This window comes from Electrophorus electricus, chromosome 17, assembly GCF_041902795.1.
Source record: "Electrophorus electricus isolate QZ-2024a chromosome 17, ASM4190279v1, whole genome shotgun sequence".
NCBI lineage: Eukaryota > Metazoa > Chordata > Actinopteri > Gymnotiformes > Gymnotidae > Electrophorus > Electrophorus electricus.
In genome coordinates, this window is record NC_137513.1 from 17,769,072 (window position 1) to 17,795,569 (window position 26,498).

Consider the following 26,498-nt stretch of genomic DNA (forward strand, 5'->3'; position numbering starts at 1 on the left):
AAGAATCATTCTGAATTCATCTAAATTTCAGACTGATAGATTTTCCTGCTTTTCCTCTCTTCCCTCCAATTTAATTTCTAATTTTCTCTGTATGTTCTCCTTCTTTCCTTCGATCTTTTTTTCCTTCACATTTTTAAGTGTAGAGTGAAGAAACAGAAATAAGCTATTCGTCAGCTTCTTGGATCCCTGCATCCCACACTGCTAGACCAACAAATGTCATTAATCACAGCCTTGCATTCTGGGAGCAGTATTATTCCACAGTTAACTGAGGTAAAGATTATGGTGTACAATGTCCATATATTATATATTTCAGTCCTGTGACAGATGCAGAGTATACCGTAGACAAACAGTGCCAAAGAAAATTATCAACTCAATACAAACCAACAGGGGTGGTTTCCTACACATAAACTAAATAGCAATGTTAGAAGTGACTCACCACCAAAAGTGACCTTTTAGTCTAGTTTAGTATTAATCATGGTGCGGGAAAGTTGCCCACAGTGTAAGTTACTGTAACACATTTAATGTGGTTTCTTGTGAGCCTGAACAAAAAGAAGGTGGTCAAAGAGAGACGCACCACAATGAGGTTCCACATGCGAGCGGCTTCTGCCACCAAGGTTGACACGGAGCTGCAGCCAGGCATCAGGACAATCTTTATTGGGTCTGTGTAGAGGAGGTCATACAGGATCTTAGTGGCTTCCCCTGGGTCACACTGAGACAGACACAGATCGTGACAGAGATGGGGAGGGGAAGAGAGAAAGAGAAGAATGAGAGAGAGAGGGAGAAAGATAAACAATACTGATCGAGGTGTCATTACATTAGTACAATAATACCAACTACATTATTAAGACATTTGTGCCGTGCAAATTAGAAACCGGTGTGTGGTTTGTTTTACATGTAGTATGTATCTGCACAGAACATACTGATTATAGTATATGTGTACATTATACATAGTAATTTTGTGTACATTATACACAATAATCTATTCAATCCCTTGTTGATGAAAGAGATCTCAAAATCTTGATTATTGTTTCTACCAGAACTCTACATGCATTCAAGATGTCATATAAAACATAACTAAATAATCACTATGTATATTCCTCCAACATCCAAAGGCAAACATGAAAGCTTGATGAATGAACCTTGCTTTGTAGATTTCATAAAGCAGAACGTAAAACAAACAAACAAGCAAAACCCCAAACCACCAGCCCCCCTTCCTTTTCTGCAGCTTCCCCCCAGGGTGCAGTGATGTTTTATTCTGCCCTCAGTCTCGTCCCGGGCTGCGGTGTCCCCAAAACCTGTGTGTCCCCAGAGACCACCGTGATCTAGCTGCAAACCAAGCCTATGCCACTATGTGCACAAATGAAGCAGTGACACTACCTATTTGTAATGCCTGTTGGCAATGTTGACAAGTATTAGTTAAGTCTAATAATAGAGGGGTAATTAAATATTTGAATAAGACAAATTCTAGGGGCCTCTCAAGTGCAGGAAGGACACTGGTGCCTAGTTTAAAGGACTAAGAACAGCAAGTCACTTTGGTTGAGAGCATGTTTGTGTGTGGATATAATGCAAAGTCTTTCCATTTCAGGAGCAAAACAGAGACAACAGTCTGAATGGAGAGGTTTAAAATAGTTTTTAAAAGCTTCAAAACGTCCACTGCACCAGCACTGGTTAGTTATTTTAGTCCAGATGCTGTCTTAGAATGGTTGTTGATCTATCTTGAATAGGTGTATATCCATCAACTTCATATACTTATTTATTCTATAGATTTTGATTACTTTTTATATAGATTTACAATACAAATTGTTATTTACAATAGTTATTATTTTATAGAGTGCCATGTCATTACATTTATAAAGATGGTACCCTTTCCCCTGGGATTCTGTGCTTTGTCTGTGAACTGTGTTGGCACCATACACAATGACAGTCACACCAATCACACCAAGATACTGATACATGCCTTCGCATCGAGATCACAGTGCTAGCAGTATGAATAAGGCATGCATTTGAATATGGTAATCCTACTCAATCCAGTCAGAATACAGCAGCTGCCAATTAAATCACGAAAGCCCTTAGAAGTGTCTCATCAAGCCATGCCTGTCCCTCTCTCCCTACCTCTACTTCTCTTTCTCTCCATCACTTTCAATAATTAATCAAAGTTTGCAGTCTGAGCTTTGATATAAACATGGCAGCATATCAAAATGAGAGGGTGAATGTGTGTATAACCTTCCCTGTACCCAATCAATAATACTTCACTCTAAATCATAATAAATCACGAGCCATATGTTCAGCAGAAATAATAAACCATTGGGTGTTAAGGTTCTTATCTGTATTGCCTAGTTTTTTTCATAAGACACTTATTCAATTCTTACTCAAAGTTCGATCAGATTAAGCTTGTCACTTCTAAAAATAATTATTCTAGAGAAAATCATTTCAGAGCAACATTCCTAATGTCTGCTGCCATCTGCTGATATATGGCCAGTTTGGGGACAGCCTTGCTCATAGATGTAAATATCTGTTTACTCAGAATGCAGATTACCGTATTCCATTCCCAGTTCATAGGCTACTGACTGAACAGAGTGCACAGAATTATTAGTTCAGTAAGATGGCACTTATAGTTCAGTTTTAGCCTGAATGTAACGTGCAAAACCATCAGATCTCTTTGACTGTGATGTGGTTAACTTCTTCACAGATTAAGCCACACTGGTGACTGAAAAGGTATGTGTTTGTCTCACCAAAACACAGGTAAAGATTTAGGTGAACTGATTAACATGATTTGTTAAAACTATCCACAGAGAAACAGAAACTGAAAAGGATTGATATGTATATTATTAGGCCACGTGCCAGAAGGTGAGAGTGGATATGAAGTCAGTTGTGTAGGGGAAAGAAAAGGTGGTGAAAATGTGCCACCATTTCCGTCACACCTAAAGAAGCGCTTCCTCTTCTGTTATGGTATGCTTGACCTGTAGAGGGCGCACTCACAGACATAAATGAATGCACTTTTTGAACTTTAGAGAGATGCCTTTTGCAAAGAGCCCAATACAGTCTAGTGATATAAAGATATTTCAGTGTTGATGCAACTCAAATCCTGGCCAGTTCTATCCACAGAAACTTATTTTAACCTGGACTTCTTGTAACAAAATTGTAAAGCTCTGTGATCTTCAAACATTCAAAGATGAGGGTTTTTTTTAGTTTTTTTTTTTTTATTATTATATTTGTATTGACTACAAATGTTGATCTTAAGATACCAATGAACTTTCCATTTTCCAGGCCTCTGTTACAGTAAGTGAGCCCATGTAACACACTCTGAGGAAGTGGCGGAAAAAATACTCTACGTTAAGATGTCGTTTTCTTTCTTTGCACTTGAGGAGTTCTTTTCATGATTTATTATTTAAATGTATCATTTACAAACTTGTTGCTCAACTTGTTTCCACATTTTATGTTAATCAATAACAATAAATAGATTTTAAAAAATATTATATCTCCCAATCATTACTGCCACAGAAGCTGATAGTAACTAAAGAGGTAAAACTAACAAACAGCTGGGTTACACCTTTGGTGCTTCGCACCCAAATATATACATCAATACACATCTAAAACAAATTAGTTAAAAAGAGTGTAAAGGAGGGAAGAGTTCTCAATTATGCACACATGGAAAGGCAGGGCTTCAGATTATTAATCTAAGAAATAAACATTAATAAAATGCCATGCAGACATGCTCGTTTAGAGAGGCTTCCGTGTTTTAAGGGAATAATACTGGGTGTGATAATTACTTGTTTGAAAAGGATTAGGGGAATGAGCCCGCATATCCGAGGCCCTTTGAAGAATAATTAAAAGTAAACCCAAATCAAACCCAATTTGATTTTCTCTCTGTGTAATTACTTTCTTGGCACCAAAAGCTATTTAGATTATGATCTCATTCAGGTATGCAGCATTCCTTGATCAAGTGCAAACGCTTATAACAGCCATCAGGCGATAAAAAGAATCTTCTCTGATATCGCCAAACTTTAATTTTCTATGATTCACACTCATCTTAAGTAGAAGCACAAAATGATTAGCAGTAGGAGGAAAATATTCCTATTAAAACTAGCATATGTATGAGAGCCGTTAAGAGTTATGTGGTTCATATAATCAAAGTAAGAGGCAGTAGTCTGTCCATGTCCCCTGTTGCAGAAATAGATGAGAACAACCACAGAAAACAGACCAAGCACCAAGTCTGATATCGGTGAAGTACTCTCTGAGTTTGTGGAAATGTAACTGGGTCAGTTTGCTGTTCTATTCTGTTCATCAGTGTTTTTGACGTGTAGATGTGTACAGTCTTTCTGTGTACAGTCTTTCTGTGTACAGTCTTTCTGTTTTGTGTCTGCATTCAATTCCTGGAGGAGCAATTCACTAGTCTACCTTCATGCTGCTACATTTGCATTTTAGCAATAGTTTCCCTGCATTTTTATTTTGCATGTGTGTTATGAGTCACATATAAATAAGGCTTTTTTTCTCTCTCAGTACTACTACACACTTAAAGAATCCTAAAGATATACTTTTCAAATGTTCCATTTGCAAAGCATTTTTGGCACTCATTGTTGTTGTCTGTTGACTGCTGCAGGCAGAGGTCAGCCAATACAAGGAGAAGAGTACTTTCTCAATGACTTGAGAGAGCCAAGGATAGCAATTTGACATTGTGGAATATCTAATTCTGCTTTGAACAATTTTAATACAAATTCTAGTGCCTTCACATTTCTTCATAAAAACAACCTGCAAGTATCTCCCCTCCTTATCACTGAAAGATTCACAAAAAAAAAAGAAAAAGCACTTCTGTTCGCACAGTGGTTTCTTTAGTGGCTGTTGCCATGCCAACATCCCTTTCACTCTCTTCCTGCTTGTTTTTTGAGAATGGTTCCAAGGCCAAGTGTTGTACATCAACCACAGACGTGCTGCCGTCAAATTCCAAAGAGCTCTTTTACCGCTTCCTGGCCTAAAGGGGCATATAAAAACTGCTATATTTAATCGTGTTTGTAAAATAAATAAATAAATAAAATGCTGATTTGTGAAGAACCATGAATAAATGCTAAGTAAATAGTGAATTAATTCAAAAGAGGAAGAAGGAGAAAGGCAGGACTTGGAGAATCCAGGCTATGTCTGGAGTGCAAAATACAGGCGTTTAAACCTGTCCTTCATATCTGAGGAGGTTCTAGTGTCAAATTCTCAAATTCCAACAAAATTCTGTGTTGTAATTCCCATGCTGGAACTATTCAGACTGGACAAACAGATTTTCACTGTGTAAATGGTTGCAGATAGGCTTCTGTAGACCAAGCATGTGTGAAGGAGAACTCTAGGCTCTCAGTTTTGTCACGACCTTTGAACTCCAGCCAGGTTCTTTGGCCACATCCAGACTGCAAATAAACAGAATTGCTGCAACTAGCACCTGAATGCAGGGCTACTAGGCAGTGCTTTTCTCAGGTGGGACCCATACACAACAAAACGAGTCTTACTTTTGTGTAGGTCCCCTGTTATGCCTTAAACTTAAGGCTTGTGATGGAACTGTAGGTTCTGTAAATATTTAAGTGTTGTTCAGTGTAACAGCACAAAGATATTCAAATTAGCATTTTCCCCTAAATTTTAATTGGTGCACAAAAGTATTTTATATCTAACTATTAAATTATTACAATGTGGAAAAACAAACTGAAGGCATTTTCTATCTGGCTATATGGTTCACATTAACGCAGGAGGATATAGCCCTGTTGCTGGGCAAACAGCTTTAAATCCTTTATTCTTTTATCTTAGAGTAACATTTTCATAACCTAAATGTCATTTATAGAACTTTAACTTAATGAAAAATGACCAAATGACCAGCAAATATTTTAAACGTTCTCTTACCATGCTGTCATAATATATAAGTTCCAGTTCGTAATCAGGCAAGATGTCGCTTCTGTTGTTCACGAGTTCTAATGCCATCTGAGCAGCGGGCAAGCACGCTTGTCCTCCGGGCCATCCACCGCTCATCGGGAACAAAGCGCCGATGTACAACTTCTTCTTTCCTGCAACCGCACATGGCCAGGAGATAAAGGTAAGCGATGCGTAAAACAGGGAAACTTTCATCCAGACTCTCTTCAGGCGTCCGAGGTTTCCCATAGATGCAGCTGATTGGCCAGTTTCGGGTCCTCTGCCCGACTTGAAGTACAGTAACGCGTTTAGGTTTCGCACGCGATGGCACAGTAATGAAATTCAGCTCCAAAAAGCAAAGTCACGCACTTAGAAATACGCCGCGCGCGTTTCCAAACCGATCCGCATACATTAAACGCATTCAACGTGCCACCCGGCTGTGTCCTCTGCACAGCAAAACGCACTTGAAGCGCGACCAACCATCACAATGTAACTTCTATTATGCTTCTGTGATAGGATTTATTTCAGTATTGCAAATACTGGATCACTTGTTATACGTCTCTGGCGACTGATAGTCTTTTCTCGTGGAACTAATGAATGCGCATTTTCCTTGGAAAAAGAAATAAAATGGAAATCACTTAACCTACTCTGTTTGAGAGTTAAAGTGTTTCAACACCGGTTCGCCTGGCGTTCGTATAATTCCCCCAAATGTAAACAACCCAGTACAATGCGACGCATGTGAGTCTTCTATTAACGCGCGACTTTAGTAGATACAATCAAACGCTACTTTACTTATATATAGTTTTCAAATTATAACTTCAATAAGGTTTTGGTCGTATCCTATCGATATTTTGCTTATGAATTTCAAGACACAAGAGAAAAACAGGTGGCGTTACACGACATCATCACCAAATCGTCTGTCATTAATATGCTCCGTAAATAGTCAACCACAAGTCATTGCTGTATCGGAATCACGACGCTTAAGAAGCATAATTAAGGCTCAGACCACAGAACATTATTCCGAAAATCGATCAAAAATATTGACGTGAGCAATTATTTTGCAGCATAATCCTTTAATCCGATGCAAAATGAAAAGAAAAGACTGGCTAACACCGAGCTCTGCCCTGCGTTCACCGCAGCCTGCAGCACGAGAGGACTACAGCACTGCTGGGTGACAGCGCCACTACATATTTATACAGTGGGTGGGAGAGAGAAAGAGAGAGAGTGAGAAATAGACAGTGAGATGGGAAGTGGATTTCATGAGTCGGCACTGCAATAAATTTCACCCCTTCTTTGTGTTGCAAACATGATCACGTTTAGAAAACGAAATAGAATAAAAACAACTTTAGGCTCAGCAGAATGATGTCCAAGTTGTGCTGCAAATTTAAAAGTTTCTTTCTTTTTCTTTTTTTTTCACAATAATTCTGTGCCACCTTTCCCAGTTTCTCTCGCTCTCTCTTTCCCCCAGACTCACGCACCCCAACTCATATGTTCACTTAAGACAATAATCTAAATCTTCTACCTCATACCATGCTCACATCCCATAAAGTGCCAGCCTTAACAAAGTCTTTCAAATAACCCACCAATAATGCGAACTGAATTAACTGCTCCCTATGAAATGTCCCAAAAGCTCCAGTTCTGCTTCTCTGCACTGCATACGGACAAGCCCCCCAGGTGCAGAGACCAGAACTGCTCACCCACATACTGGAGATGACTCTGAGCACCTGTCATTGCTAGGGTTGATAGCACCATCCAACCAATTACATGCATCTTGAATGCTCGCTGCATCTAAGTGATACTGTGTTGCATTGTATGACCTTATAAACCCTCAAAACCTCAAGGCAGTGGTATGTAACAGTAAGTAGTGTAGTTATTGAGTGATTTTGCACTGATTTGAAGGTGGTGAATAAACTGCGTTAATTTTGGTAAGATGGAATCAATGTTAGAACCGGTGTGTGTGTGTGTGTGTGTGTGTGTGTGTGTGTGTGTGTGTGTGTGTGTCTGAAGATTGCTGGCATTTTTTTGGTACAAAAACCTATCAAATTGAGGTTTCATGATACATCAAATCTTCCAAAGATTCATAATAAAATGAAATCACTGAGGTCAGTACATATATATGCACTGTATGTTTGTATGTGTGTACTGTATAAGCATGCATATACTCTGTTTGTATATATGTACAGTATATTTGTAACTATGTACGTACTGTATGTTCGTATGTGTGTACTGTATAAGTATGCGTATACTCTGTTTGTATATATGTACAGTATATTTGTAACTATGTACGTACTGTATGTTTGTAAGTATGTGTGCACTGTATGTTTGTAAGTATGTATATTGCAGCTGGTGGGCTGAATGAGACCTGCTATGTAATAAGACATAATAACCATTCATTGACCTGCACCACTGGTTCTTGGATTAAGGAAACAATTTTCTAAAATTTTCTTTTTTAAAACCAAAACATACTGTTTAGAAGAGCATGTACATTTTTTTGTACAATTTCATAATTTTTTTAATTATTGCTGCAAATGTTTAATAAATAATAAGAAAATCCTATCCAGCCTGGCTATCATTTTTAAGGCCTTTAATAAAATGCAAAGAGAGTGGCAGTGTTGTTTTACAAAAGACATATCTTGTACCTATCATCTGTCATCTGACTTGCGAACAGAGGAGAGAGCACAACATATGTGGGTAGGCGCTTTCTTTTTTAAAAATACAAAACCAAACTGATGATCTGCCCTTTGAAGTCGACCACAGCTTTCCCTGAGCTCCAGTCAGCCTAAGCAGTTCTTGACATTTGGTGGTCCAACCCCCTACCATATGTCTCTGTCTCTCTGTCTCTGTCTCTCTCTCTCTCTCTCTCTCTCTCTCTCTCTCTCTCTCTCTCTCTCTCTCTCTCTCTCTCTCTCTCTCTCTCTCTCTCTCTCTCACACAGACACACACAGACACACACAGACACACACACACGCGCGCGCGCGCATGCAGTTTAATTCCAATCTCTCCACATGCAGCTATAAATTATTAACTCCTGATCTTTAGTTGGTATTTAATAAAAGAACTCCAGGTGACACCTACTAGGAAGCTGAATAATTACATAGAGATGAACTACCTTTTTATTTGACAGCAAAGTATAAGCTTATACAATATAATTATTTTGTGCATTATTTATGCCAAAAACATTCTCTAACTTTTTAATTCAGATGAATGGCAATTGTCTACAATTAGGTTTGAAGCAGAAGTAATATCACAAACAACATTTTTACCTTAGAAATATTTCAAATGAATCTGCATCTCTCAATGCAAGCTGTCTCTCTCAGTGTACAGTGAAAGACAATAGATTCTGACACTCCCTTAACACAAGAATATACATCAGTTTTATATAATGGCATATTCCTTAAGATTCAGTGGTTATAGTAAACAATTTGTGTGATACTGTGGTAATATCAGTACAGTGTGTATTTTGTTAAGATGGACTTGCAAAAATATGTACATGATAGTGCATGCACATGAGAATGCATGTGCAAATGCATGCGCGCACACACACACACACACACACACACACACACACACACGCACACACGCACGCACGCACGCACACACACGCACGCACGCGCACACACACACACACACACCCCACAAACACACAGAGTTAATCTTCCCCCTGCTGAGACTGCACTACAGTAAATATAGAGAGCTCGCTTCTTTCTCCCTGTGTGTTAGCAGTGGGATGAGCATGTGGGGGCGGGGAAGTGAGAAGGACTGAAGGAAGGAACCAAGAACAGCAGGACAACATCAGGAAAACCACAAGAAAGAATAACTGAATGGACAGATGGATGGATGGATGCATGGATGGATGGATGGATGGATGGATGGATGGATGCATGGATGGATGGATGGATGCATGGATGGATGGATGGATGCATGGATGGATGCATGGATGGATGGATGGATGGATGCATGGATGCATGGATGGATGGATGGATGCATGGATGGATGCATGGATGGATGGATGGATGAATGGATGGATGAATGGATGGATGGATGGATGGATGGATGAATGGATGGATGGCTGGATGAATGGATGGATGGATGGATGGATGGATGGATGGATGGATGGATGGATGGATGGATGGATGGATAGATCTATAAGGATTTTTTAAATTACATTAATTTTTATCCACCATATCCACCATCCACCACAACAACCAAGGCAAATATTATACAAGTGAATAAAGATTCAATGGGTCACTCAATGTAAATACAAACTATGTTTGAATGATTTCAGTTTTGTTACACAGGATGCCCTCAGCTGTATGGCCCAGTATAAGTTCAAAAGAGAATGCTCTGTCTTTGTCCTGGACGAACACAATTCAGAGGCCAGAAATCAGAGGCCTATGCTTTGGATAAATACAGATTACAAGTGAGCATTCAGTTAATGCAAAAAGTTTTACTCTAGTAGTACTATAAACAGCAGACTTTACAGGGAATTGCTGTCTGTGATATTTACAATAATGGCTCGGGGACTTACAGTCTTGACATCACAAAAGCAACTGAGAAACTGATGAGCAATTAACCAAAGTGAAGAACCAAAATTTATTATGGAGCTAAAAGTGGATAAATCAAACATTACCAATAGAATGCAAGTAGAAAAATATCTCTAATAGAGAAAGTGTTCCCAGCCAGCAAAGGAATGCATGCACAATTGAAAGATAAGATTCAACTCCACCAACTGCATTTATATTATGCCTATAGATGCACAAATGGATGAATGCATGAACTGAGAACTAGTCTTCTAGGAAAATATTTGGAGCATTTAATGAATAGACAGATGAAAAGTTCATAGTAGCAGTTTAATTTAAGAATAAAGAACAAAGTTTCAAATGAGCCTTGTTGGTCTTAATAATTTAGCAAAAAGAAAGAGCAAATAATTCTAGTTGATCTTATTAATGGGCTCTATACTTAATAAGAGGGTCTCTATTATTAAAGAAAACTGCATTATTGCAGAGGCTAAAAAATAAAAGTGAATTTGAATGATATGGCCAACAGCATGTGCTCCAAGATCTAGTCTTTGTTGTTGTTGTTGTTGTTGTTGTTGTCCTGCTCTAATGCACCTCATTATTTTAAATCAGGATGGGCAAGGTTACATCTTTCATTTCTTTTTTTTTCCCCTTGTAGAGTAGATGTACTATCCAAGAGACAGTGAAAGACAGCCCTCTTGTGCTCAAAACAATCGTTACAATGGGGCCTCACTGCCAAGATGCTCAGTAGTAACTAGAGACTTGGAACTAAAAATTAAGCTACCCATCATATTGAGGTTCATAAAGTTAAGGTCCAGCCATGACCTGATGTCACCCATGAGATTTGAATCATTAATTCTATCTTCTGAGCTAATTTTCACTTCAAAGTGGCAGGAATAAATTCCCAGGGACAGCTTTTAATTTCTGACCTTGAAATGTCCCGCTCGGCTACCTGTTTGTTTGAGCTGTATCCACGTCACAGCACATGATGCACAAGAAAAAAACTGTCATATCAAGAAAAGCATTAGTGGCATATAAGCACAGACCACATACCTGAGCTGTAAGTTACAGTATGTCAAGTTTAGTTTAGTTTTCATAAGCGTACCCCATTATCCACAAATTTCCAGTAGACCACTAATTTACACCAGTAACTTTAAACACTAATCTACTTAATAATCTCCAGGTCTTACCTGTATAATTTCTGTCATCTGAGGGCAGACACAGAGAGAAAACAAAATCCAAGTTAAAGGCCTGCAAGGCATTAAAGGGAAGCAGTAGCATTTGTCTTACACTGTTTAGGAAAACAGGAATAGGTTATTTATGCCAGGCAGTCAAAAGGTTAGGTACCCCTTACATTCTCAATGCAGCCTATTATAGTACTTTTCCAGTGCACGGTACTGATTTGACTCCACTAGATTATAGATCATATATGCTACCCCGCTGATAATATTAACTCTGAGTGAAAAACATGTTATTCACTAATTGGATGAAAATGGTCAGAACAAACCCTCTAAGACATAAGCATATCAGCATTTCACTTATTCCTCTATTACTAGCATTCATTTTACTTCATAAAGGAGCAGCCTTATAATAGCGTGGGGAAAGTGGAGTCTAATGGTCAGGCCTAGGCAATGAAGGCAATACACGTAATACAGAACAGCACGTAAGTACATATATGCACGTATTACAGTGGCCAATAGCATTTATGAGGTGAACAAAAGTTAAGAGCACGACTGCATTAAGTGATAACACAAATACATTAAGGAAACAAACAACAGGTGAAACCACAACATTACCACAAAAAGACAGCATAAAAACCACTGCATTTGTGGAAACAATCCCTGAAATAAGTAACATTATATTATCATTAAGCCCACAATGAAACAGCCTTAACCAAAATGGAAAAACATTTTCAGAAAATACTACACTTGAGGTCATTCATAATTGAAGTGGCCACTTGGGGTTGCCACATGAATGTATTATGATAATTTGTTTATCCTCTTGCTCTAAATGAGCAGAAAGTTTAACTTTCTTTAAAAACGCTTCTGAAAATATAACTCATTGTCAGACTCTCTCTGTCTCCTATGTTTTTCTTCCATTTATTGCATTGCTCATGTTTTGATATATGCTAAACTCATACATATATATAAACTAAACTCAGTGGGTTACACCACTGTACAGGACGTCAGGGGTTTGAATCCTACAAGGGCGTCAGACTGGACGGACTGCCAAGACTACCACAGAAGATGTGAGTGCAGCACAATTAGACGATCACAACTGTGAGACAATCCAACTCATAACAGTGGGATGCAAGATAATAGCTGGTAGAGCATGGCTGACATAATATACAGAAACATTTGTGCTGAGTACAGGCTGGAAGTTCCAAGGTCAAAGTGGGATACACCACCCAAAGGCAATGGAGAATGATGACTTCCAGATACAGACAGACAAAATGGTAATGGCTAACCAACATAGTAGTAGTGGCTAAACAGCAGAAGAGGTCCGTAGTGAGAGATGTAGCAATCCCAAGTGATAGCAACATCAGGAAAAAGAAACATGAAAAGCTCAAGAAATGCCAAAGGCTGAGAGAAGAAGTGTGGAAGAATATGTGTAAGGTGAAGGCAACAGTGATTCCAATAGTAATTAGTAGGGCTGTGACAACCAAACTGGGAGGGTGGCTCCAGCGGATCCCAGGATCCCACAGATCCCTATGAAAAAACTGCAGTGTACTAACAACAGTGTCATACACAAGATTTCCAGAAAAACAAGATGTTCTGGAAAGAGGTCCATTATCATCTTATTACAAGCAATTCTTAGAGGTGAAACCAGTATGTGTTTGTCTGTCTCTTTGTGTGTGTGGCGGTGTGTCTGGCATAATAACAACAACTTACAGACACACAATGGCTTGGGTGAGTCCCATCTGCCCAGTTTGGTGCAGTGAGAGACGTTTCTGCCCTCCAGCAGGAAGCCAGCATGACAGCTGTAATGCAGCACAGTACCCTCTGCTGGAGGGCCGGAGGGCTGCAATGTCACTCTCCCATTCTCCAAAGACGTCCAGACACGTGGACACAGCAGCACTGAGGGATAGTGAAATATTTTTTTTTTTTTGGGAGGGGAGATTTTTTGGGGGGATTTCAATCATAGTTAACATCAAAGTATATCAAATTCTAACTGCTTCTAAATCAAAATATGTTAACTAGCTTATATAGGGTCTGTAAAGACACCTTGTGTAATGCATTATAGTATGTGTAAAGGATGCAATGTACACTGAATTAGAGAAATCTTTCATTTTTTCATAACATGCATATTAAGTCCATAAGACTGCAAGTACTGAGAAAACTAGAGATTTAGATTTTAGATTTTCTGGAAAAAATAAACGATTTGTGTTGCCTCAAACTATTAGTAAGCCATCAGGCACATTTATTAACTAGTTAGCTATGTAACATAATAGATCAGCTATATTTTAATATATTTACAATTTACACTGCAAGGAAAAACATTATAATATCTCTTATATTTGCAAGGGCAATATTGGGTGTGTTTAGCTGAGTAACAAGCTGTTCATTGCTGAAATGTGGACAAACGAGATCATGTTTAACATTTATTGTTAGCTGTTGCTATAACTCACAAGTGCAAAATACAAAGTGGAGTAATATTTTGGCACCCTATGTGGCACTCTTTGCTTGCAAGATAGCAGGAAATGTATTTTATACAGCAGAAAGACAGAATACCACTAAAATTCTGTGCTTTATTCAAAGACTTCCAAGCTTTTCAAATGTCATCCCACTTGCATGAAAAATGCTACGGTGGTCCTTGCAGTGGATGATGATCTGGTAAAACCTGAATTACTTAGCTGTCTTGTTTATTTTTGACACTCAGTTTCACTTGTGCAGGGTGATCTTTAGATAATGGCTTTGACCTGAATGTAAGGCAGTGTGGTTTTATAAACCTAAGCCCCAGTAGTCTTCTTATATTTATGTTCTTGACTTTTGGAAATTTGAGTACGTCAGCTTAATGATATCCGTGGCAACAGTCACAATAACAGGCTGAATTTAGGGTGTGGTTAGAGGGCATCTGACTCAGTACTTACAGCAGGTGGTCTGCTGATTGATATCGGTCCAGGTACCACTGGAAAGACACTTCCGCACCTTCGGACCCACAATCACTCGGTTGCCCCGGCAGATGTACTCTATCTCATAGTCTACAGGCAAAATCTGCACACTGCGAATCTACAGAGACAGAAAAGATTAAAAGATCCAGAAATGAGATAGAGAAAAATACAGAGCTGACACACGAGATTTCTTTGTCACAGCATGATGCGGATGATCTGACGTTGATCCATCAGTATAATACACCAATTCAACATTACCTGTTCCTGAGTCAGTCCTCTGTACCGAATCCCTCCATCTCTTGGAGGGCGAATGATAGCGCACCCTAAGAGAGAGACAGAGATAATAAGGCCAAAGTATGTAGCACCAAATTCTTGAACTTTGACTGAGAAAGAAAAGAGCATATTTCTCACTAATAAAAGGATAAACCATAGACAAGCTGCAATAGATTTCAAACACGTGGTTACTAAGTTAACAATGTACTATATATAAGATGAGGATGGTTAAGAGAACATTCCCATCAAGATACAAATGGCTTTGTTTAGTTCATTCAGGACAAGCCCTGCATCTTATCTGAATTTCCTCTTTCATATAGTTTGTTGCTTTCATTTACTCAAAACACATTCATTCTTGGCCCAGAGAGCCTCGGAACAAGCCATCCTATTACAAGATTGAGTCTTGAAATTATTTAATGAAACAAATGACATTAGTAAAAATGAGTAAAAAGTATCAAATCCTTGCTGTCACTTTAAATCTTTCTTTTATCATAAGTGTGATTGGCTACACGAGTTCTGCTTTAGTCTAAAAACTCATGCATATAACATCTAAATATGCATTTCTCTTCTTTTTGTGTTAATTTTCCACATTGTACATAATTTCATGTTGTGCTAACATGAACCAGTAGTCTCTAGTAGCCAGCACTCCTCAGTGCAAGGTTAGGATTAGTACAGCACGGAGCACATTTTGAAATGCAAAATTTCATTTTGCTTTCACTCTCACAAGGAGACCTTTGGTCAGCCACTTTGCATGTCAGGAAGAGGCTGCAGTTGATTATCCCTCTGAGCATCATTCTTCCTCTCTCTGAGTCCCTTTCTCTCACACACAGTCACACACACTCACACACATACATTACCTCCGGTTGTTGAATTATGTATGGATACGATAAGAGTGGGAAGTGTGTTGAAAATTACAAGAGACAATAGCTGTGCCATTTCTGCATCTAATAAAGGATGAGAGAGAAAAGGGGGTTAAAATAACAAATGCAATACATTTAAGCATTTTAGCTCTTATATCATATCTATTAAAGTAGCTCATCGGTGCCACCTGATCTCTTCAGTGAAGAATACGAGCTTGTGCATGTAGCTAAACTCACTTCTAGCCAATCACTAAGGCCCTGCAGACAATGCCAGGGTAGTCAGCAACAACATCCATTACACAGCATAACCCATTACAGTGAGATGAAATCCAAATGGATAGTAAGCATAACCAGTGCCTGTAAAATGGAATAAAAGAGTTTACAAATGAGCAGACATATAATTGCCAGTTATCATTATTTAATAAATATGAAGGATGACGGTTGTTCCATCTTAACATAAATGGCCTCCTTCACGCATCTTCACGCAGGAGCTGTCTTCTCTGAATATTTTCTTTCCAACATGTGCACATTATTGTCTTCAAAGTGACCTTAAATTCCCTGAAAGGTGCTATATAAATCTAACTTTATTCATTCATTCATATGTGCACAATGTATGAGATTATGTTTTAATCTCTTGCCATGTTTGCTGAAAATACACCTCAATTTCTTAGACACTTCAGACACAGAGGACATAGCAATGGACAATCCAGGTAAATGAAGAGATAATGTTCATAATGTTCTAACTGCTCTCTTCCTTCCCACCTTCGGTCTGTCTGCTGTTCCTGCTGAACCGTTTGAGTAAAGGCCGAGTCAGGGTGGCCACATTCCTTAAACCCTTTTCTGAGATGTTTGTGCTGCTTGTCTTTGTACAGTGGATGTCAGGAATCAAATAGCAAATATAACTGGTATGAGTTCATTCATTCAGGTGGATGTCAATGTCAATGTCCAAGTAACCATCCTCTTTTTTGTAAGATACCGAGCTTAAAAGTGCTAGTTTGTTGTTCTGTGCATTTTTCGCTGTGAATGACATGGCTGCTCACTGAGCTGATGTGTTCAGTGAAGGCTCAGAGGTAGTGTATTTAAGATACAATGTTTTTAAAACAATTTGGGCAAAAACCAGAGTAAGGATGGTGGTAAGGCAAGGCACAGTCAACGGCTTTGGCCCTCATTAGTTATTGGAAGAAGGCTTTGACCTTTTTTGCCAACTGCGCCAAGTAGCCTGGTTACTTTTTTGAGTGATGGAGGGATGCTGATCTCTACAATGCATCTCCCTTTAGCCACTGCCAGGGCTAGAAAAGAATATCCATGGCTTTGCTGAGCAATGTCAGAGCACTCCTATAGTAAGGTTTGATGGAGGTGCTTTAGTGTTAGTTAAGGGAGCAGAGACATTCAGCCAGAGCTGTTATACTTCATGCTCTGATTTATTACTTGTTATTGAATTGTGGGGAAGTTGATATTCTGAGGTGCCTCCAAGTTAAATCAAGTTTCTTTTCATGTTATTGGCCTGGCATAGTCACATGTTGACCTTGTTTGTTCATCTTTCCTTATCTCTGAAGTTTTAGATTGGCTCTGTACACTTAGGGAATTCAGGCACTCTGTTTAGGATGAGAGTAAATATATATGATCATTCTTCATGTTTACAGGATTAGTGGTGAATTTAAACTGTCATATTTGTTAATTGTTTTTGAGTCTCCTGTAAAATCGTCTTAGCATTTGTTATAGTCAGTCAGAGTGGAGCATGAGAAATTAAATTGTTAGGAATGAGACTATGATGGTGGCATCTGAAGTTGAAAGTTACATTACTGGCATCAGAACTATTGGCACTGGCATCAGAGTGCAACTACTGGCATTACAGGCTGGGTGCTTAGAAGTGTTAAAATGTGATTTGTGCAACTGTGAATGAGTTTGCTGCATGAATACACTTGTGAACTGACAAAACAAAAGTGAATTACAGTTTAAATTACAGTCTTCCAGTCTTGAGAGCTGTCTTATTAAAGAAGTGTGAAGAGTTGGTGTTTCATTTGAATGTATAGTAGTACAATATTCTGCATTTTGCCATTTTAGACAAGCAACATAAGAATGTGAACAATGCTTATTATTGGATAGAAGTGAGTTTGACCACATCCAAGATTTCTTTTTTCTCTCTCAGAGTCCAAACAGCAGACCTACAACCTTGCTTCCTTTTGAAAGTAAATTTGTTACATTTTAATAGAATATTGAAATTCCAAATTTACCTGTAAATATAAAATCACACTTAATAAATTCATACTAATGGCTAGTCATTCATGCATAAAATGTAGGCTGCAGAGAATGGCATGTCAACTCAAAGCAAAGAGAAAGAAAGGGAGAAAAAAATTTCCACATTGATCTAATAATATGACTCAGAGAGAGAGGAGAAATTAGATAAACAAAACAAGAGGATAGATAGATAGATAGATAGATAGATAGATAGATAGATAGATAGATAGATAGATAGATAGATAGATAGATAGATAGATAGATAGATAGATAGATAGATAGATAGATAGATAGATAGATAGATAGATAGATAGATAGATAGATATTTCAAAGCACTCCAGGCTCATAGACAAAAAATACATCATTGAGGTGATGATCACTGAGATCAATTTAAAACTTTCACTCCCTCATCCTGTGCCCCTCCACACTCCAAATTTAAATTACTTTAATATGGCAGCTCTGTGTGAAACCTCTCCAACTACCAATGTCACTCCATTATTAGGCATGTTTGTCTAAATAAATACATGATGTGGCTGCTCACATTTCTTTTTAACTATTAAAACCTCCTTTAGGTTTGAGTAAATATAACTTTAACAGTGACTCAATCTGCAGAATGCACTGGTGATTAACAAACCTGCAGTGCCTCTATCCTATGTGTAAACTCAGGAGATTTTTTCAGGACCATGGACAAGGACTGCACGCGCTGAAGCGAGGCCTTTCAAATAAGAGTTTGGTCGGGGTGTTTGTCCGTTTGTTTGTTTGTTTGTTTGTTTGTTTGTTTGTTTGTTTGTTTGTTTTGAACCACAGGTAATAGACAAATAATCCGCTACACTTCACTCCATCATAGAAGCGTGGAGCTGACAAGCGTGTTACAATATCTTATTGATGTGTCGTAAATAGGACATTCAGCTACCCTAATCGAACATTCAACTACCCTAATCGAACATTCAACTACACTAATCGAACATTCAACCACCCTAATCAAACATTCAACCACACTAAGAGCCACTGAAGTGGCCGTTAAGATGTATGTGTTCCATTAATGGGTCAGCCGGTCGTTTTGTGTACCGGTGACCGTCGTAACAGGGAATCGTAAATTTACATTCTGATTACCAAGCACTAATAAACAGTTAAGTAGTAGCGTTACACGTTGCCCCATTAAAATGAGTTATAAACATAACATCAGGAACAGGTGAATTGACAGACAAATAACCACTGACATATATCAACAAACTGATTTACTCACAAACGTAACAGGCCCGTGAAACGTCCTTCAGTGTCGACTCGGTGTGAGAAAATTATTTCCGTTTAGTGGGTGTTTACATATGCCAAAAATTACGGTCGTTACTGATTTGATTGTGCAAGTCCAGCGTCGGTGCATAGTCTAACACAGGGATGGCTTATGCATTATCGCGTATATTGCTTTGAGGGGAAAAAAATCAACCTCATATGTATATTAAAAACTACATACAAATAAAGCCTCTACAAACGTTTCAATATCGACATTGCTCATCCCTTCCTCCTTCCTTTTTCCTACTCTTCGGGGGCTCTCACTTACATGCGACGTCACATGAGGAAACGTAGCCTACGTAGCAATCCTTTCATCGTGTATCGATTTTTCCGGGTATTTTCCTGTTGGGTGGTAAATGTCCATAAAACTAAACTTCGTATAACCGTGCATTTAGATTAATTACTTTGAACTGTCGTTCCGTTTGGACTCTCGGTTTTGTGCTTTGATTAGTGTGTACCCTCGCCCGCCCCCGGACCCGTGTTCGTTTATTTATACGTGGTAGAGGAATAATTGAAAAGATCCCAGTCGAAGAAGTCTCACGGGTTCTCATTGTTGGTTATTTTACGTTCGAGTGCGCACAACCATACGCAGGGAAAATCCTAATTCATAGACTCACCAGCCACTTCACCGGTGACGCCTACATTCACTGACCATGTTAAACTTATTTTATAGGTACATGGGTACCGTGTAAATCACTGCAAGGACTGGTCCTATGGTCAGTTTCGCAACTCGGCGCGTACTAGCTGGATGTTGTTTGGGTGGTGGACCATCTTCAACACAGCAGACTGACATGGTAGTAAATGTTAATGGAATCACTGTCACTGCTGCGTTGAAATGGTGTACCACCCAAAAATAACCAGCCAAAATTGTCCCATAGTCTGTAACTAACCACCGATAGTGTTGAAACTGTAAACTGTATCAAACTGGCTATAGTGTTTCAATTAAAATAGACAAATACATCCACAATGTCGCAATTTATCAGTTTCGACAAATCAAAAGGAAAATATCTAGAATAGTTTACAATGAGGCATCCTGTGACTGCATAATTTCACATTTTCTCTGAAAAGCAATTCATTAGCAATGTTTCTTCTATTATAGGGCAAGATCACACAGTGCAGACCTATTGATAGAGAAGCTAGGACTGACAAGAGAATGTAGTGAGACATTATGCGAAATGAAATGTTCTTGTTATACTCATCATGCAGCTAGATCCAGAACTGAATGAGAAAAACATTAACAAATGGAGAGATATATGGAGACAGAGTGAGCAGGCTAAAATTCAGGTTTGAAATGTACAAAAGTAAAAACGAGAGTTTACACATCCAAGGAATTTATTGTTCTCTTAGACATTGCATTAGCAACTTTCGTGCATGTCTTCATGAAGAACAACCTCCAAGTACTATTACAAAGGGACTACTGCAATTATAAATACAAACGATTTGATCAAACAAGGGGAATAATTTATTAATCAAGGATAAAACTTTTGCATATAGTCAGAATAAATTCCAAAATATACTATAAGTAGTAAAGTAAGCAATAAGCATCTTATATAGCTTAATAATAAGAAAGATATTTTCAGAAATCGGCTGATTTATATTGCACTAGTTAAATTGTGTAGTGCATTTATAAACAGAATGGCTGCACTCAATTTTTATACAAACCCATTCCCCAGGTTACAATCCCTCAAAATTTCCTGTCATTCACTACATTTACAACATTTTCTATTAGATTTGTTAAATCTACAGTTATACCAAGAAGAACACAACTATGAGACATGTCTAATGGATGCATCCAATCTGTGGCATTTTAACACACTCCAAATTCTAGCGCAGTGTTTGCACTATATACAGGTATACCCTGGTTCTAAACTAAAACCCTAGCTTTTGTAATAGCTTTTTGCACCAAATCTCAAACATTCCTAGAAAAATAAGAGTGCACTAATAGGCCATAGGCCTGAATTAATTTGGACTGCAACAGCCATATTTAACCAGTGAATGAAGCCAAAGCACACACATTTAACTGACCTTAAGGTAATCGCATTAAATGATGGCCAGTAAGGTAGTGAGTTTCTTTTCTTTTTTTTAATGAAGGTTTATTTATGACTAAGCAATACCAAGTGTGTGGGTCAAAGTTTCAGAATGGGAAGCTGTACCATTACTATTTAAAGGAAAAGGGACTATGAAGTATATTGTATGTGTCTAATTACTAAGGGGCAGACCAACGCTTGAAAAAAGTTCAAATTGCCTATGAGGTGTGGAGTAAAATAAAGGAGACAAAACAAAATAATAGAATAAATGTCTTGTCTTCAAAACGATTCTTAGAATGGTGTTACATATGCTTCAGACAGTCCTGAAACACTTAAATTGCACAACACAATCTGTTTTTGCCATTGATTTAGTTTCTGAATGGAAAGCCAGTCACTAATATCAGCTCCATGAAATTCATGACATACAGCTTGTCTGGATTAAAGAGGTGTAAATTGAGTCAGGCAGTAATTACTGAGTCAGCGATTTATTGGTTATTAGCAGCTATGCCACATGCCCATTTACCCTGGTCTCACAGTTTCAATTTGCAAGCAGAATCCTGTCAGGCACATACTTACAAACCTTCAAGAATCTTACCATAATCCTAATATAAAATTGATAACATGCATTAGAATGTATTACCATGTTGTCAGTTTGAAATACACATCCTAATTTACTACACTTCAACAGTGCTTGGTGTATCACCCCAAATGTTCTGTCAGTACACAATTGCTGATGAGTTTGTTGAGGAGTTTATGAGTGATCTTGAAAAATAAACTGCTGAAAATCCAAACATCAGAGGATTAAGTACAGGTGGAATACTCTGTTTAAGAATATTCCTTTTCCATCACATCCACAGGATGTCATCTGTGATCCTGAACATTTATGTTGATAATTAGGACAGCACTGTGTATTGCATAAATTACCAAAACTGTGGCTGCTGATAAAAATGCGGTCAAACTGCACTGAGTTTATCACTTTTCCACATATTTATCATAATTATCCACAAGAAGGATTTCTTTTCAACCTAATCACTTCCCTGTGTAAAATTAACTCTGAGGTTAGAGTTTGAGAGGGATACTTTGTAAGATGTGAAAAAATGATTTAAAAATGACCAGCACAGTGCGGCATTGCTCTAATCTAATTCAAGCCATTTAAAACAGAATATAGACGAAAAACCTTGAAAACAATTTCAACTGCGGTAAGGTAACACGTGTTTCCTTATTGGGAGGGTTGTAAGTTTCAGTCTATATATTGCAAATATAAATATTTTACAAATCTTTAGGGTCAGTTTTCTGACAAAGACTAAACTTGATAAAACAGATTAAACTAGACTTAAAAGGAAAGTAAACTAAAAATGTCTTCCACTGCATAATTGTGAAACAAACCCAAACACTGTACTTACAGTCTGAGGAGACCGAGACCGCAATGACAAAGCGATTTGAATCAAAACTACTACACCTACCCTTTATGCTCAGTGCATGGAGGTTCCTTATAAACTCACACTCCTCTGGTGTTGTCTTAACAGTTGCTCTTGCTTCTCCTGCTCCAGATTGTCCATCTTTTTGTCATTTATCCCTCTCTTCTCTTCACACCTTTTTCCTTTTTCCTCCTCTTCTCCTGAGAGACTGAGGGTGTCGCTCAGCTGTCCCAGGTGGTCAACAGAGTCACACTTCTCCAAGTCAGAGGCAATGGTTTTAAAACTTGAAACTGAGAGGGAGTCAGAACTGACTACCTCACCACCAGTTGTTCTCTCTTTTTCACTTTCCCACCAACCAGTTTTCCTGTGTCTCTCCACCCACTCTACTGTCTTAACCACACCCTCCTCGCCATCCATGCAGTCATTTATCTCTGTGCGGCCTGCAAAGAGACCACCTTCATTCCTTGTACTAACGACTGCCTCAGCTCCTACTGGAGGACTTCGTGCCCCAATGCCTTTTCTAGATTCTTCCTCAGGATGGTCCAGTTCCCTCTGGGCATGGATCTCCTCACTGATTTTCTCAAGGTGGCGCAGAGTAATGGAGTAGCGCCTCTTTGCTTCACTCACATGTTCTTCTAACTTGGTTACATTCTGCTTGTGCTCCTGCAAACATGAGACACATTCTGTCAGACTGACTTGGTTAAACATGAAAGTTAGTTGAATCAGCTGAAAAACAAGGATGACATTTCCCTAACCCATCAAAGCATAAGCATGGTAAACATAGTTTATAAAAGTTTAAATGGTTTCAGTACTACTTCTGCTTGTAACACTACTAGCAACTAGTAAAACCTTTAAAATATTTTAGAACCTGGAACAAGCATGTCCAGAAATAAAATGAAGTCTGAAATCTGAATATACTGTACAAAAGGAATTATATATACGTTACATACATCATACCGTAAGATGCCACAAGATGTGTACCGAAACAAAATGCAGTATGAAACCTTACTAACCTCCAATATGGAGTTGAACTGAGACTTGAGCTCAAAGTAAGGCTTAGACTTGACAATGGCTCTCTTGAGGGTCTTCTGCAAGGTCTGCACATGAGCCTCAGCAGCCTGGCACAGCTGTGTGACACGCATGTGCTCACACTCACTCCGCACACGCTCGTCCTCTGCCTCGTTCACCTGACAAACATGGACAGGCATCAACTTAACATTTCCAGCAATCAGTTGCTCTAACATACGACAATACCTGGGCAACATGAACTGTTCTACTTTAGTTCAGCTCAGCCCAGTGCACTATGAAAGCGCTGAGGCGTTCTCACTTAAAGACAGGAATATACCTTAAACGGCCAATAGTGGACTAATTTCTATCATCTATTTCAGCAGGCCTTTTAAAAATAAACCATTCAAAGATGGTTTGGTAATCACAAGGTTTCATATTACGGCAGCAAGAAACATAAAACCAGTCAACACAGACAGTGAACAGAGGTGAGTAGTTTGGAAGACAACTAAAGAGAGTGCAGTGTAGTTTTTGCTAGGGCATATACCTTTGCTGTGGCATGATTGAGCATCTCCTGCCATGTTTGATCGAGAGTCTTGTCTGCTGCCATGCCCTGCTCAGCCACGAACACCATCTCACGTGCAGCAGCGTGCATAGAAACGGCCCTCTCATAACCAAGCGCTGCATTCTGGGTCTTCTGCTGGGCCTAAAAGACATATGATGAAATTGAAAAATATCAGGGGTTTACTAAGATACAAGGACAACAACCAATCAACCATCCATGAGCTGGTTATGGAAAAATTAACAATACATTTGTCTTGTTTTTTATTGTATGTTATGTTTAAAGTATTTAGAGACTTGTCTATGAATACCTCTTTAGCCAATCTCCGTGCCTCATAGTAGGGTCTGGCTTTCTCAATGCAAGTGCCCAGTTGAGTGTTTTGAGCATTGAGCTTCCTAGCTGAATCAGTAAGAATCTTTCTATAATGTGACCTTGCATTCTGAAAGACAAAAAGGCACTGTTAATTTACTTCAAGTATATGACAAAATAGTCTTCCAAAATTTTCAAAATGCAATGCAATTTGTGTTTATGGAACTTTAAAGATGACAAAATTGTGATGTTTAATTTACATGTAGTTGCAGCTCGAGCTGGTTAATCTCTTCGCTGGCTTCATTCAGGTGCTCCAACTCCTCCTGGATGAAGTGGAACAGTTTCTTTTAGTCACTTATCACGATTACATTTTCATATATGTCTCCCTAAAATTAAAATTACACAAAAGCTTGTGTCACCTGTATCCTGGGATCCAACTCATCATGAGGTTGTTTCCTATGGCTCCTTTTCTCTTCTTGCTCTTTACAAGCTTCGTCCACGGTTGTTTCCACCGACTCGCCATCAGCAGGTGTGTTTTTACATTCAAAAATACCGTCTTCGGCAACTTCGTCTAGGACCTCTTTCTCAAGATCCAGAGAACTTGCAGGACTCTTCTGCAAGACTTTCTGATCCATGCCCTTTCCAGGACAGGTTGCAATGACAACAAATGTCACTAACTAGCTAACTAACAAGGGAGCTAGCGTTAGCTAGTTATCTTGCTATGTAAAAGACAACGTTTGTGCAGCTAACCTAGATTTGTTACCTCTCTAACTGTAGTTTTTATAAGTTTGTTCAGGCCTAATTAATGTTTATTCATTACTACTTTGAATCCGAGAGTGGTTTGTTCGTCTCCTGGCATCATAATTAGACTTCTAAATGCCAATGTCTAGCTAGCTGACTAATGGCAGCTATCAGCCAACGAACTAGCCTATTCTATTTTCTGAATACCATTATATTTAGTGGAATTTAATGCGCCGTTACGGTGCAACTATCTACAACTATAAGTCTCAAAAAGAAGAGAGCTTTTATTACTTCTAGGCACATCCGTGTCGCCACGTTAGCTTACCAGCTAACGAACATGACGGAAGGGAAGATAAACAGAAAATACGTCATGCAAGTGTCGGCTTCCATAGAAACACGACGTAAGAAACTAAGAGCGCGTTCACGAGGTTCCTGTACAAAAATGTGTCAATTTAATAACCCGTGTGCAACATCCTATTTCTTCTTCAAATTTCTGAATTTCAGAATTAACTGTAAGTTCTGTTGTAACTGTAATTGTAAATTGTAATACCTACTCCAGTTTACTATTTCAATGAATCAGGTAAAAGTGCTGCTGTCCAGCCATCAAATTACACCATTTTCATCCTCGGGTGTAATTTCTATTATTCACCTATGCTTATATGTAAATATATTAGTATTACATATACTATAGTTTATTAATTGTCATTTGTACAAGCAATTGTAGGCCTACAAGAAGTCCAACAAATCTTGCTGTTTATTCCACATGGGAAACCTTCTCCATGACTTCAATGTAGGAACCTTTCTGAAAGTGTTTTGTTATTTTCGTGGGAAGACCCACCACCTTTCAAAGGATCTGCTGCTGATTTCCCCTTGTGTAAAGCAGTTGTGTGGAAATGCACAACAACCCATTCCATCCTCTTTGGAGTCCTATTCTTGCGGCATTTTTCCTTGTCGGTGTCATGTTATGACAGTTTAATGAGGTTTGGGCATTGTAAAATGCTATGGAATAATGCCCATTTAAATTTATTTATTTATTTTTTACATTTTTGACAGTATCTTACTTACAGTATCTTACTTGTTACTACAAATCAATAAAACCTTTACTTTATGCACATTTGTGGAAAATGCTGACCCTAAAACTATCAACACTTAAGTGACAAGGTTTTTCTTTATTTTATCAATTTATTAAATACCAAAATTGCAGCATAGCATCAATTTCTATGAACAAAGCCATCAATTGATGTTTCCCAGCAAAGGTATCTTTAAAAAG

The 26,498-nt window shown here is 38.5% G+C and overlaps 2 protein-coding genes across 9 annotated transcripts in view; both read right to left on the reverse strand.

Annotated features, from left to right (window-relative positions):
• Positions 1-22,749, reverse strand: part of gabbr1a (gamma-aminobutyric acid (GABA) B receptor, 1a) — a 44,381-nt gene extending 21,632 nt beyond the window's left edge. For 2 of the 8 annotated variants that reach the window (XM_027024482.3, XM_081699826.1), the window contains exons 1-8: positions 19,123-19,170; positions 15,636-15,722; positions 14,764-14,828; positions 14,485-14,623; positions 13,286-13,471; positions 11,585-11,602; positions 5,872-6,032; positions 575-709 (exon numbers count right to left, since the gene is read on the reverse strand). In XM_027024482.3, coding sequence (XP_026880283.2) covers positions 575-709; positions 5,872-6,032; positions 11,585-11,602; positions 13,286-13,471; positions 14,485-14,623; positions 14,764-14,828; positions 15,636-15,714 — 783 coding nt within the window. In that variant the 5' untranslated portion in view covers positions 15,715-15,722; positions 19,123-19,170. Of the gene's footprint in view, positions 1-574; positions 710-5,871; positions 6,033-11,584; positions 11,603-13,285; positions 13,472-14,484; positions 14,624-14,763; positions 14,829-15,635; positions 15,723-19,122; positions 19,171-22,656 lie in introns of those variants that run through there. The other 6 variants (XM_081699829.1, XM_035534272.2, XM_081699830.1 and 3 more) reach the window with 6 other exon arrangements.
• sh3bp5la (SH3-binding domain protein 5-like, a) lies at positions 20,481-25,884 on the reverse strand. Its single transcript, XM_027024497.3, has 6 exons — positions 24,907-25,884; positions 24,748-24,810; positions 24,489-24,617; positions 24,164-24,322; positions 23,625-23,798; positions 20,481-23,274 (listed from the first exon to the last, which is right to left on the reverse strand). Exons 1-6 carry the CDS (start codon positions 25,120-25,122, stop codon positions 22,684-22,686), a joined length of 1,332 nt encoding a protein of 443 aa, XP_026880298.2. The 5' UTR covers positions 25,123-25,884; the 3' UTR covers positions 20,481-22,683.
• Between the last annotated feature and the right edge of the window lie 614 nt (positions 25,885-26,498).

Excerpts from the sequence above, each read along its gene's own strand:
- sh3bp5la (XM_027024497.3), bottom strand. The coding sequence starts at position 25,122 with ATGGATCAGAAAGTCTTGCAGAAGAGTCCTGCAAGTTCTCTGGATCTT. Across the intron at positions 24,811-24,906 it reads AGTTGGATCCCAGGATACAG|GAGGAGTTGGAGCACCTGAA; the intron begins GTGACACAAGCT and ends CACTTCATCCAG. Across the intron at positions 23,275-23,624 it reads AGTTCAACTCCATATTGGAG|GAGCACAAGCAGAATGTAAC; the intron begins GTTAGTAAGGTT and ends TCATGTTTGCAG.